General features: G+C 34.9%; 2 protein-coding genes across 2 annotated transcripts; both read right to left on the reverse strand.

Annotated features, from left to right (window-relative positions):
* Nucleotides 1-1,071: 1,071 nt before the first annotated feature.
* On the reverse strand, nucleotides 1,072-2,734 carry LOC130739806 (uncharacterized). The gene is made up of 3 exons (XM_057592222.1): nucleotides 1,990-2,734; nucleotides 1,328-1,880; nucleotides 1,072-1,249 (listed from the first exon to the last, which is right to left on the reverse strand). The coding sequence occupies exons 1-3, from the start codon at nucleotides 2,732-2,734 to the stop codon at nucleotides 1,072-1,074; spliced, it is 1,476 nt and encodes a 491-aa protein (XP_057448205.1).
* Nucleotides 2,735-6,420: 3,686 nt separating this feature from the next.
* On the reverse strand, nucleotides 6,421-9,742 carry LOC130732007 (probable trehalose-phosphate phosphatase D). The gene is made up of 10 exons (XM_057584151.1): nucleotides 9,281-9,742; nucleotides 8,982-9,122; nucleotides 8,822-8,893; nucleotides 8,421-8,513; nucleotides 8,260-8,319; nucleotides 7,873-7,974; nucleotides 7,618-7,765; nucleotides 7,087-7,157; nucleotides 6,883-6,975; nucleotides 6,421-6,718 (listed from the first exon to the last, which is right to left on the reverse strand). Exons 1-10 carry the CDS (start codon nucleotides 9,521-9,523, stop codon nucleotides 6,665-6,667), a joined length of 1,077 nt encoding a protein of 358 aa, XP_057440134.1. The 5' UTR covers nucleotides 9,524-9,742; the 3' UTR covers nucleotides 6,421-6,664.
* Nucleotides 9,743-12,465: the final 2,723 nt, after the last annotated feature.

Genomic DNA, 12,465 nt, shown 5'->3' on the forward strand with positions numbered 1-12,465 from the left:
AGGAAAAAAAATCCTCCGTTATTGGACGAAACAGCATCCAAAATCTGTAAATTGACATAATTTGTCAAAAAGAAAATTCGAAACACATAATAATCGAATTTATTCATTTTTTCTTCTATTATGCTTTAATCATAATTTATTACCTGGGTATACGCTCCTTTCTGTTCAGAAGTTAGGGAACAGACCAATTGTTGATGATGTACGTTCATTTCATCCTTATTGTAATTAAGCTCATCTGCAACAAATTGATTTTCAAAACGAAAGGTCTCACAAAATGATGGATAAGGTAAGCTAGGCCATTCTTTAAGTGACCTTCCATTGGTTCTCAACACCTTCTCTAACTCAATCAAGCATAAGTTCATCAAATCCTCATCATTTATTTGAAGATCTGCAACAAATATTAAATGGATTTAAAACAATATAGAAAATCATTCTCTAAATCACGCAATCTATATAATAAAATCCAATTGTACAGAGGTTGCTTCTTTGATATAGCAAAGGAAATGATTCCTTCTAAGATGCCCATTTCAAATAACACACAACAATAAAAAAACGTCATTAAATATATTTAATAAGAACATAGTGCAAAAATACCTGGCATTTTAAGCAACCTTCTTCTGTGGTACAAAATGTCGTTAGCTAAAAATCTCCATGTCTTATCCCACACTTCTCTTGGCTTTCCTATAGCGTTTGTTGAGAGCAACGTTACAAACAAATGCCTCAAATAAGACCCTGAACCAATCTCACTCATGTGAATAATCCCATCAACATACTCCCTCTCATCTTCCATTAATCCCATAGCATCGCACGCATCTTGGAATGTTAGATAAACAACCCATTTGACAGTTCTTAAACTTGCAAAACTGTCACAGCCTCTCTGTTTGGTTAATAGAATCCTCATGTAATATACCTCGCCCATGCCTAGAGCGATATATTGAAGACGACCAAGGGAGAAACCTTTCTTTCTTGGCTCCCATACTTGCTTATCTTTCTTATAAACAAACATAGACGGATATTCAGCATACGTTAAACTTCTTCCCTCCGGGTATAGCTTATTCGCATTCATCCATGCTAAGAATTGAGTATCTTTAGTTGAACATTTTGAACAACGCCTTCCCAGTCTTCATCGTCGTTGAAAGTTACACACTGTTCACTGGGAAGATGAAATGATAAGCGCTTCACGGGCGGCCATCTCTCGTGGATATCAAATTTAAATGTCCTCCATGCTGCCTCACATGGAGTTAGATACCTGCCATTTCATTTCAGTTTAATAACTGGGTAAAAAAAATTTAAAAATAAAATAAAGAAAAACATTGTGATTACTTACCTGCAATCGTAGTACTGTTTAATTTCATCCTGGTTCGATTCACCATTTCCAACATTTGAAATTTGAACATTCACCCTATCACTGCCTTTGTTGATATATTTAAATAGATACTTTATTGCATTCGATTTATTGTAATACTCCACGTCGATATGTCCATGATAATTCATCAGAAGTCGAGGATTGTAGGGAACAACAAAACCATTATCCAAAGGAACTCCTTTCTTGGCCACTGTAATTCCTGTCTTCCTTCTCTTATAAATTGGGAAACCATCATCATCAATGGTAGTGCAGTTCTGATATTTTTTGGGAAAGTGTTTAGAACACTTGCCATCAACCATGCATGCACACTTTGGATCAATAACCCCACACGGACCGTGGATCATGAAGGAGGAAACGGCCTTGTAAAGCTTTGGATACAACTGCGGGTCAGGAAGCTCAGCTGAAATGAATTTATCAATGTCCTCTCCGATTATCAATTTGTACCGGGGTTTCAACCATAGAAGAATGTGCGTGTGTGGCAATCCACGTTTTTGAAACTCTACTGTATACATACCTTCACAAAAAGTTAAACGAAATTAAATGAAAATCTAAAATTGCAGTATTAATGATATTGCAACAGAAACATAGATTTCCGGAAAAAAAAATAATAATAAATGACATACCTGCATCAACAGGACCAAATATAGTGCCTTTCCTTAAATCAGACATCAGATTATCGAGCTTCATCTTGAAAACTCTAACACAAATATCAGGTCTATCTTCAGCTCTCAAATTCCTAGCACGGACATACCTTTGAATTTCCCCCCATTGTGAATTACATGTTGCTGTAATAAAAAGATCAGGGTACCCAAACTTTTTGCAAATTGACATGGCATTCTGACAATTATTAAACATGTAACGACAACCTCCTGTAAAGGAAGGAGGCAATATAATCCGCTTTCCTACAGATGACGGGTCTGTCTCTCCCTTCTCAATTGCCTCTGCAACCCCATTTAAATAATATGCTCTTATGGTTTTCTCGTTAAATCGAATATATGAAAGACGGTTTGCTTCAATCATGGTATATGCGTCAACGACGAACTGTTGGAACAACCTCTTAGCAAAAATAATGTTCCCATACTCACTGTTTCTGTCTTGAAGGCGGAATGAAATGAATTGCCTCATAGAGACTTTCCATCTTTTGTAGCTTCCCATGTTTCTAAAAATCTCACTAATGGGAATATCTTCACGGAAGCCATCTTCACCATAAGGAAATATAAGCGGATAGTGCAAGGGAATGGAAGCAGTATGAGTTTCATGTATGTTTGAAAGAAATCCATCATTCATTTTCACTACAACATCTCTACCAACTTCTGACTCCCCAATGTCCCCAACAATCAAGGCTGCAACCTCATCCGTTGACGGCATATTATAAGTTCTAGGATCTTTCCCCCGGGCTCTGAACAAACGGATAGATAATTGGGTTGATTCATCAGAGTTCAATCGGTCTCGGACCTACCTAAATATTTTGGCTAGAACATTGTGTCTGTCAATCATCTACTTTAAATTTGTGGCATTTAAAAAAGAATGCCGCAAAGAAATATTAATCTGGCATTTAAGTAGAATGCCACAAATTTGAGAACGGAACCCTAGCTAATTAGCAGCTATTTGACAGCAAATTACTTTTGACATTTATTTAGAATGCCACTAATTTAGGACCGCATTCGCAGCAAATTAGTAGCTATTTGAAAGCAAATTACTATGGCATTTATTTAGAATGCCACTAATTTAGGACCTCATTCACAGCTAATTAGAAGCTATTTGGTAGCAATTTTTTTGAAGTGATGATATCAATCTATTATTTATAAAATTGATATTGTTGGAATATATGTAACAAACATTAACTCACCCACTGTTAGAATATATATTTTTTGGAAAGACGGTTAGAATATATATATATATATATGTATATATATATTTTTTGAATATATATATATATATTGAATATATATATTACGGTTAGAATATATTTTTTTTTTTTGAAAATGGCTGTTAGAATATATATAATATAACATATCAAGGTTTCCTTTTTTAAAAAAAAATATCTTGCTCGGTTGAAAATCACTCATTCAAACACGCATTCATCTCTCACTCGCACAACTCTTCAACTCTGCACCGCATCGGAATTTCTTCGCCGCGCATCATCGCCACGCATCATCGCCGCGCATCACCGTCGTGCATCACCGCCAGTCATCGATTGTCTTCACCACCGTGACCGAGCTTCCGGAACACCACAACCCTCGCCTCACTCTCGTACTGGTTCTCTTTCTCACTCATCTATGTATCTAGGGTTTTTCTGTTTGCTTAGATTCCACTTCTCCCCTATAATTTTCCCTGCTTTCAATTAGCATAAGAGTTTTCCGATTCTGAATTCTGAGTTTTCCGATTTTGAATTCTGAGTATTCCGATTTTGAATTTTGAGTTTTCCATTGTGCAAAAAAGCAGAATCGAAGAACGACAAGGAGGAAGAAGAGACTGGAATTGAGTTGATTGTGTGGGAGAACCGAACATGATACTGTTTGTTGCTCACTCAGGTAAAATCAAGCCAAACCAAACCTTCTTGACCTCAATTTCATGCTTTAATCTCTCACTCGTTGTGTTTGCTTTCATTTCTATGCATCGCTTCGCTTGATTATTGAGGAAATCGTGTAAAACAAGTGAGTCTATGTGTGTTTGCGTTTGCGCCAGGGCATGCATGCCAGGTGTTTGATGAAATTATTGCTTCATATGTATCCCTGTTTGAATTAGAAAATGGGCTTTAGTGAGGTAATAATTAGAAAATGGGGGGAAGTGAGCTATGTTTGAATTAGTTGACTGTTTTGTTCATAATTGTGCCCTATAGCCTCTATTCTCTTGGCTTATATTGCCATTGTAATGTGAACTTAATAGTTCACTGCTTATATTTCCATCCCTTGTTATCTAGACTTGTTGATGGATGATGAGATTTTCTAATCAAAGATTCATTTAGATAGAGGGTAATCCGGTGTTCTTATGACTAACATGTATGGAAATCACGAATTGCTATCTGGTGATGTTTTAGTGATTTAGCCAATCACATATAAGGGTTATTTTACCCTGATACATAAACAACTTAACTTTGAATTATTTAGAAGAAATTTATCCTAGAAGTCTAGTTTCATTGGCACTAAACATGGAATAAAGAGGATATCAACAACAACAATAATTGTGTGTTATATAGTTTCATAATGCAGGTAAAGCAAACTTTTCTATGTATAATGATACCCACCTGGACTTGTTCTTGAAGAAACTTTATGTACCCTATTGCTTCAAACAACACTGATGTTGTATCTGTCTGAAATTATTCATCAAAAAAAATTGATCATTATATGCAGTAGGTAAAGAGAAAAGTAGAGCACTGAGAATTATGTAAAGGTGAGGAAAAGAAAAGAAAAAAAGGTAGAGACAAAATGGATGTGTGCGTGGATTAGGCTTAGGCGCTCTTCATAGTGTTGCATTTGGATCGACTAGTGGTATAGCCTATAATAGCTCAGCTGAATTATCTCAATTGAAAGAGAACTTAATTTTGTAAAGAGCAAGTTAGCAACTTCTGAAGAGAATATTTCAACATTGCAAACTATAATGTTTGCATTTATGCAAAAATATCTCAGCAAACTTGGGTGCTTTGTTCGCGACTTTTACTCAAAGGGTAATGTTGCTTATTGATTTAACTAAGGTAATATGTTGCAGTTTTTAATGAGTACAAATGTTGATTTGGTGTGGTTTTAATTTTTAAGGACAATGCCAATGCTAATGATGAACTGGTTGAAACTGCTGATCATGCAAAGGTTAGTCATGTTTGCTACTCTACTGTGGAAATTTAGTTTTGAATGCTGAATGTTTTCATTTATGTTTCTCCATTGAAGTGATTACTTGATTGGGTCCTTGCTTCCACAACTATTCTGTCATCCACATTTGTTTTAGCATCTTATTTAATTGTAGTTGTTGTTTGGGACTTGAGAAATTTTATGTGGGTTTTCCCCCTTTTTTGATTCAAAAAAGACTTAATAATTCAGTGATCTTTTCATCTGTAGAAAATTAATGTTTGGTCTGAAACTTAATTAAATGACACTGCTGTAACTAGATTTATGTGTGCAATTAATGGAAGAACTTCATGTTTTATAAAGCATTGTACTTCCAATTTTGTTGAACCCTTTAACTCTGATTTGTACGTGAATCTATTTTCATCTTAATTTTGATTTCATTTTAGATAATTCATACTTTCAGATTATTATACTGACTTATGGTTTATTAGTTTCAGCTACTTATTAGAAATTTGACAAATGTCTACCCTTTTCATTGCAGGGTCAATTGATGACAATATAGATACAATGAAGAAATGTCTAAAAATAATTGAGTCTTTAAATCCTTATATACTCAAATTCAAATGCTGGAACCATATATTTCCTTTCATGTTCATGCCCATTTGTTAGTTAGATTGAACCTTGTGACATCTTGAGGCATACTTAGAATTTAGTAAAGATGTTGCATATTTGAGATATGTAAAAGGAGTGAATTGTAATTTCTTTTTGAGTGACTGAACCACCTTTGTAGAGTGGTCTTGCAATTACTTGTAGCATTATCATGCTCATGCTTTTTATTATTCATTATGTTCTTTTTTATCCTATTCTCTCTTTGCTTAATTTGGTGTTAGTTTAATCCCTAATTACCAACATATTAGAGATTTTAAGAATTAATTTAAATTGATTCACAAATAAAAAAATAAAAAATAAAAAATACACTTGGAAGGGTCAAAACCTGAATTGTGCATTTTGTGGCACTTAAAGGATGCCAGTACAGTTCGAGCCTAATTCAATGGTTGGTGCATTTCGTGGCATTTAAAAGATGTCAATACCAGTTGTGGCATACAAAACCGGCATTTAAGCAAAAAATGCCACAAAACAGTTGTGACACATGTAATAGAGGCACTTAAAGGTGAATGCCACTAATAACACTTGGGGCATTTAATAAATGCCACAACTTAACAATATCAATGCCACTAAAAATGCATTTTTTTGTAGTGTAAGATGAGAACATAATGCAGAATAAAATTTAATTATTTCATACTGATCCATAATTTTGTTTTGTTTATTCGACGTAGTACTCTTGATAAATCAGACATAACTAATAAATAAAATCATGGAATTCTATTTTCCATTTCAACAATAAAGTTGTAAAATTGGATGCTTCGATCCCTTCATCGATGACATTCTAAGGTAGTTGCAGTTCTTAGAACCGATCATCTAAATTCTACGGTCGACTCTACAAACTTGTTTTGAGTCACGATATAGTGGATCTTTCCCACTCCACCAAACACCTCAAAAATTGCTCAACCTGCATGTAAGCATAAAGATATTGTTAATACATTACCCATATTCTCAATACAAGTTGAAATAATTTATAAAATAAAGTAGAATAAATTAAACTCTAATAACAAGAGCATAACATTTTCTCATTAAATTTCATATATATGTTGGATGAGAATATATTGAGCTTGCCTCTGATGGATCTTGCAAAGAGTAGGAAGCTTCGGTTTCTTTGGGTACTCTAGAAACAAGAATTCCAACTCCTTGATCCCTTCTTCTTAAAACCTAGTTATATTTATAACGTCAATAAGTCAGTCAACATGTGCAAGTGAATTATATAATAGCAATTAGCAATATTCTAACTAGCTAGCTAGCTAGGTTGGGGCATTTTGTTACCTTAAAAGCATCCTCATCGGTTCGATCATCACCGATGTAAATTGGAAAAACATCATCAGAATTCTCGTACCCTACAAATTAAATATACAAACAGTATTGTAGTTAATTAACTAGTACAAATGGCTTATAATATTTGTCTCAAAGCTAGGCTATATTTGCATGAACATAAGAGAGGAAATTTCATTCACATCCAAAGTAAAATAAAAATAGAAGATAGAAAAATAAAAAAAATGAAACTTCTTGGTGGCACAAACTAATTGAGCTACGAACTGAACAAATTAAAAAATGAACCAATCAAATTTTATAACCTGTAAAGGCGGAGGTTATAAAACATCAACAAGCAAAAAGGTAGAAGGTAGAAGGCACAAAGACCAAATTTTATCTATAGTGCATTTCTTAAAAAAGAACATATGATAAGTGATATCATATGAAAAAATAAATAAAAAGAAGAAGAAAAAAAGGAATGAAAATACGATGTAAGAGAAACTGCATGTATTCAATATTGTATCAAAACCCTGAACATATACCCACCTAACGACTCTAACAAGAATTCAAGAGCTTTGCCCTTGTCCCATTTGATAGTTGGTCTGATCTCTAGCACTTTTCTCCCTTGAGTGAGCCTAAGTTGTGGGTACTCATTAAGCACCAACCTAACTTTCTCTGCTAACACTGCCCAACTCTGAACAAAAAGAGAATACAAAAGAATGGTTAGATAAATTTGTGCAATCAATGTGAGGTTGGTAAGGTAAATCTACAAATTCAGCAATTATTAAGAAATTGTGTTACCTTTTCGTCAACACAACGGAAGTGCACGGACAAGCAAAATTTGTTGTTCTCTACTTTAGCCCCTGGAACAGACTTTGTTTTTTCTAACAATATTTTGTACACCTGAAATAAATAAATTATATTTTTTATAAAAGTTAATATGTTATGCTATTTCTGATGCCAAATGCCAGTTTGACGGGAAGGTTTTGAATGAGTAATTATTTCTTCACACCTTATTTTTGAGGTGTGGAGAGGTGGAGGAAGAGAGGGATAGGAAGAAAGGAGAGAGAAAGTAAAGATGTGATAGGTGATTTGATTGATAGAGAAAAGAGAAATAAAGGAGAGAGAAGGTGGAAAAGGAGTAGAGAGGTGTGAATATATCATAACCCGTTTTGAATAAGAACAAACCTCATCGATCAGTGGCAGGAATTGACTAGCAGGTTGGAACAACACTACTTTATCATTACCCTGAAACAAAGCAACAAATCAATAAACTAAGCATAAAGAACAAAAAAGAAAAGATAAAATTCTCATCAAATATGAATTCACATAATGCATGTCTCTCTTACTTTCTCAAGATTTCGGCTTTTTGTTGGTCCCATGATGTCCATGCCATGGCTTGCAGCGTAGTAAAGTTCACCCAATTTTACAAAGTTAAATACCTTAAAAGAAAGAAAAAAGAGAGTAGAAAGAACCATTAGGCATCATCAATTATAATGAGGAGAAAAAAATATTATTATAATGAATAATTACTTCTAAGAGTGTGTTTAGAGGCAGAGTGGAAAAATCAATGTCACCAAGATCACCATAAAGCAAAATAATTTTCTTTATCTTTGGTATTTGTCGACTCTGCACTGTAATTTTAGTTCATCATAATTTTTTTTACCTTTGATTTCACCATTATAAAAAATCACGGTGAATAAAAATTGGTTTGTTATTGATTTTTTTTTCTGCTTTGGAGAAAATGTACCTTGTCTCTGCATCTTCCGGTCACAATAGCAGTTGGAAAATGTTTTGCTATGTTCTTCAGTGTCGCTCTCATCTAATTACACAAAATTCATTCACAAAAAATATAAGCTTTACTCAATGGGTATGAATGAAACAGAGGGATAGAGAACCAAAAGAAAAACCTGTCTAGTCATGAAAGCTTTATCAGGATCAGCAACAATTGGTGAGAGAGTTCCATCATAGTCAAGAAAAACCACAATCTTCTTTCCTTTGGAGTTATATTTTATCTCATCAAACTTGCTCAGTGCTGAAGGATGATAAAGCTGCAAATCAAAAAGCTAGTTTGAATATTTGAGTTGCTTCACTCTTGATAAAGACATCTCGGTGGTATGTGTGTAGTTAATGTGAGGCTTTTAACATAACAGGCTAATCTTTGATACTTAAATATCCCAAAGAAAAAGGGTAAATTTCAGATGCTTACAATCCAAGAGCATTTTTCTTGGTTTTCTGAGGAGGGTAAGTTATTAGATTTGACTCTAGTTGGTGAAGCAGCTCTCATTGAATCAATCCAGGTGCTAACTTTAGCACCTTCCAACTTTTTCACAACATTTTTGTGTTGTGTAATGCCCAAAATCCCACCAAGCACAGCCATGGATTCAGGCACGCCAATAAGCGTGGTAATACATGACTTAGTGTCAGGGGTCAACACATTCGGTTTTGTCATTCTCAATTTCTTAACCTCAAAGTCCTCAATGCAATAAAAAACTTGAGGAGTATTGAAGAAACAGAGTAAAAGCAATAAAAAACAGAGTAGAGAAGAGATTGTTCTATTAGAACGTGGATTCTTGCTTTGGTTGGTGTTGGACTTTATAGAAGGAAAAAGTTTTGAAGTGGGGAAAAAATATCAGGCTCGGTTTTGGTTAATTGGCAAGGTCGAGTTACGAAAACCAGAGAGGGTTGTGGTCAATTTATAAAGTGAGGTTTGGAGGCACAATGCGACGAAACAGCCACTTCTCTTTTCAGTTGCTATACTAAATATGCGAATGGAGGGGCCACCACTAGTTTGAAGTTTGAACCCTTTCAGGCTTCAAGTTTTTTTCTTTTTTTCTTTTTTCTTCTGCTGTTGAAAACACGGCAGAATATTATGGAACCTTCAATTCAAGGGTTGTGTAATTTCGTAACATTTACCGATTGTTTGCTCCGGTGTACAAGTTAAAAGGACATTTCATTTGAACAAAGATGATAGATATTTTTCTTGGATACCTTTAGGGGCAATGCACCAAGAAATTATAAAGACCGGCGTTTTATAGTATAAGGTTCGATAGTATTAGATTTGGTAAAAATTTAATCATATAAAGTATAACTTATCATTTCGTTTAAATTAATATAATCATAGGCTTTATGAAATATTGAATAATGATATATATTTTTAAAATGATGATGTTGTTTGTGGGTGGTAAGAGACGATGGCAGCCGAGGTAGCTGCGATAATGGCAGTGACGGAATATGGTGGTAGTGGTGATGTTGAGAAGTGGTTAGGACTTAGGGTGGTGGCGGCAGCAGGGCAGTGTTGGAAGTGATGGTGATGGTGGTGGTGGCAGTGGAGGGGGTGTGGTCGCAGCAATGGCAGTGGTGGTTAAAGTGGTAGAGGCGATAATGGTGGTGTTGGAAGTGATGGTGCAAGCAGTGGCAGTGGTGGTCATGGCGGCGATGGAGGAGGTGGTTGTGACGGTAGTTGTAGTAGTGGGTCATGGTGGTATGTAGTCGTTGTGGAGATGACGATGGCGGTTAAGGGGGTGGTCGTGTTGGTGGCATTAGAAGGTGATGGTGATGATGGTGGCTGTGGTAGTAGTGGTGGTAGGTGGTGGCGATGGCAGTGGCGATAGCAATGATGACAATGATGGTGGTGGCAGTGGCGGAGGCAGCGATAGTGGCAAAGGTAGAGGGTGGTTGTAGTGGCGATAGCAACAACAGCGGTGGTGGCAATGGTGGAGCTGGAGGGTAGTCGTGGCGGTGGTGGAGAGTGGTGATGGTAAAGGTGGAGGGTTGTCGTAGTGGCCATGGTGGAGGTTATGGTGGCGGCGGTAGATTAAATATTTTCATGTAACTTTATACATTACACACTTAACATGAATTATCCATCATATATAAAGTGAATTAAATAATACATTATTTTAATGTATGAGATGAGATTGATGTATAAGCTTAGAGCATCAGCAACGGTGGGAAAAGTTGAATTGCTTTCCGGAATTTTCTCTTTCCTCAAGTTTCTCTCACCATTGCACTATATGAGTTTCTCCACCTTGGTAAACAAAGTTGCTCTCTGCAGCAACTCTCAAAGAGTGGTTTCTTTTCAAAAGTAGTATTATTTTAATGCATAATGAAGTTTTTTTTTTATGACATCAAGCATAATGAGGTTAAATGCTACTGTCTTCGTTCACAATTATAAGACCCCTTAACAAAAATTTATGTCCCTTTATATAAGACCCCTATTAGTTTTAAAACAAGTTATTAGTATCTTTTTCATATTTACCCAATGCATATAATAAGGGAGAGTGATATAACATTAAAGAGATAGAATACAATGATGAAAGAGATAAGCGTAAATATGGTAAATTGCATATAACTTTTTTAAATTAGTGCATTAATTATTCTCATTACATTAATAAGCGTAATTGTTGTCCTTGTAGGATAGCTCAAGTGGTAGGAGCTAGAGGACATATGAGTTGGATAAGAGGAGGCCCAGTGATCGATTCTTTGTGGGTGCAATTTATCTTACCAATGTAAAAAGAAAGTTAAGCGCAATTGTATCTAAGGAATCTTATAATTAGGAATGAAGTGAGTATTATTTTAATGAATCACAACCCTAACATCAATAATAATAAAAAAGTTGACTAACGGTTGTTATAAAATAAAAGGTTGGCAAACGGTAGTATTTCAACAGTAATAATTGATTTCTAAATGGTTATCAGTTAGCACTTCAATTTTACTATTTATCATTTATTTATTAATTATTATTTCATTTTTTTATTAGTTATGATAAGATTACGCGTCACAAAGGTTTCTTAGTACGACATAAGGAAAAAGGGCTAAGCGAGACCTTTATAGAAATCTCGAATGTCATGGAATGTCTTAGAATGTCGTAAGGATTCTATTTCTACAATATAAATATTTTAGCATCGGCGAAGTATTATTAACTCATAAACGAGATGAATTTCCGACGTCATGCTCGGGAGTAGGGATGGCAATGGGTCTCAGACCCATAGGGTACCCGCAAAAAATACCCACTATGGGTAGGGTAAAAACCCGCTACATGGGTATGGGGTTGGGTATGGGTAATTACCCGCAAAAAGTAGTGGGAATGGGTGTGGGTATGGGTACTATAGTACCCAACCCGCCCCATACCCGCACACACACATTATTATTATTATTATTATTATTTGGTAATATATGAACAAATTAACTTAAGCTATAGCTTTCCAACTTACTATTTCTTTTAAAAATAAGTGAGTATTTAAGGTATTTATAATTATCGCTAATTTACTCCCACTTATTTTTTGTTTATTACTTCTAAAAAAAATATGCTTAGTAGAATGATTTTATTTATTAAGTATTTAAATAATCTTTTGTATTTTTATTAGTGTTTTTTATTTAAAATTTTGGTTG

The sequence above is a fragment of the Lotus japonicus genome, chromosome 1 (assembly GCF_012489685.1).
Source record: "Lotus japonicus ecotype B-129 chromosome 1, LjGifu_v1.2".
Classification (NCBI taxonomy): domain Eukaryota; kingdom Viridiplantae; phylum Streptophyta; class Magnoliopsida; order Fabales; family Fabaceae; genus Lotus; species Lotus japonicus.

Excerpts from the sequence above, each read along its gene's own strand:
- LOC130732007 (XM_057584151.1), bottom strand. The coding sequence starts at position 9,523 with ATGACAAAACCGAATGTGTTGACCCCTGACACTAAGTCATGTATTACC. Across the intron at positions 8,320-8,420 it reads AAAGCCGAAATCTTGAGAAA|GGTAATGATAAAGTAGTGTT; the intron begins GTAAGAGAGACA and ends GCTTTGTTTCAG. Across the intron at positions 7,158-7,617 it reads ATTCTTGTTAGAGTCGTTAG|GGTACGAGAATTCTGATGAT; the intron begins GTGGGTATATGT and ends TTTAATTTGTAG.
- LOC130739806 (XM_057592222.1), bottom strand. The coding sequence starts at position 2,734 with ATGCCGTCAACGGATGAGGTTGCAGCCTTGATTGTTGGGGACATTGGG. Across the intron at positions 1,881-1,989 it reads ATTTGGTCCTGTTGATGCAG|GTATGTATACAGTAGAGTTT; the intron begins GTATGTCATTTA and ends CTTTTTGTGAAG. Across the intron at positions 1,250-1,327 it reads AAACAGTACTACGATTGCAG|GTATCTAACTCCATGTGAGG; the intron begins GTAAGTAATCAC and ends ATGAAATGGCAG.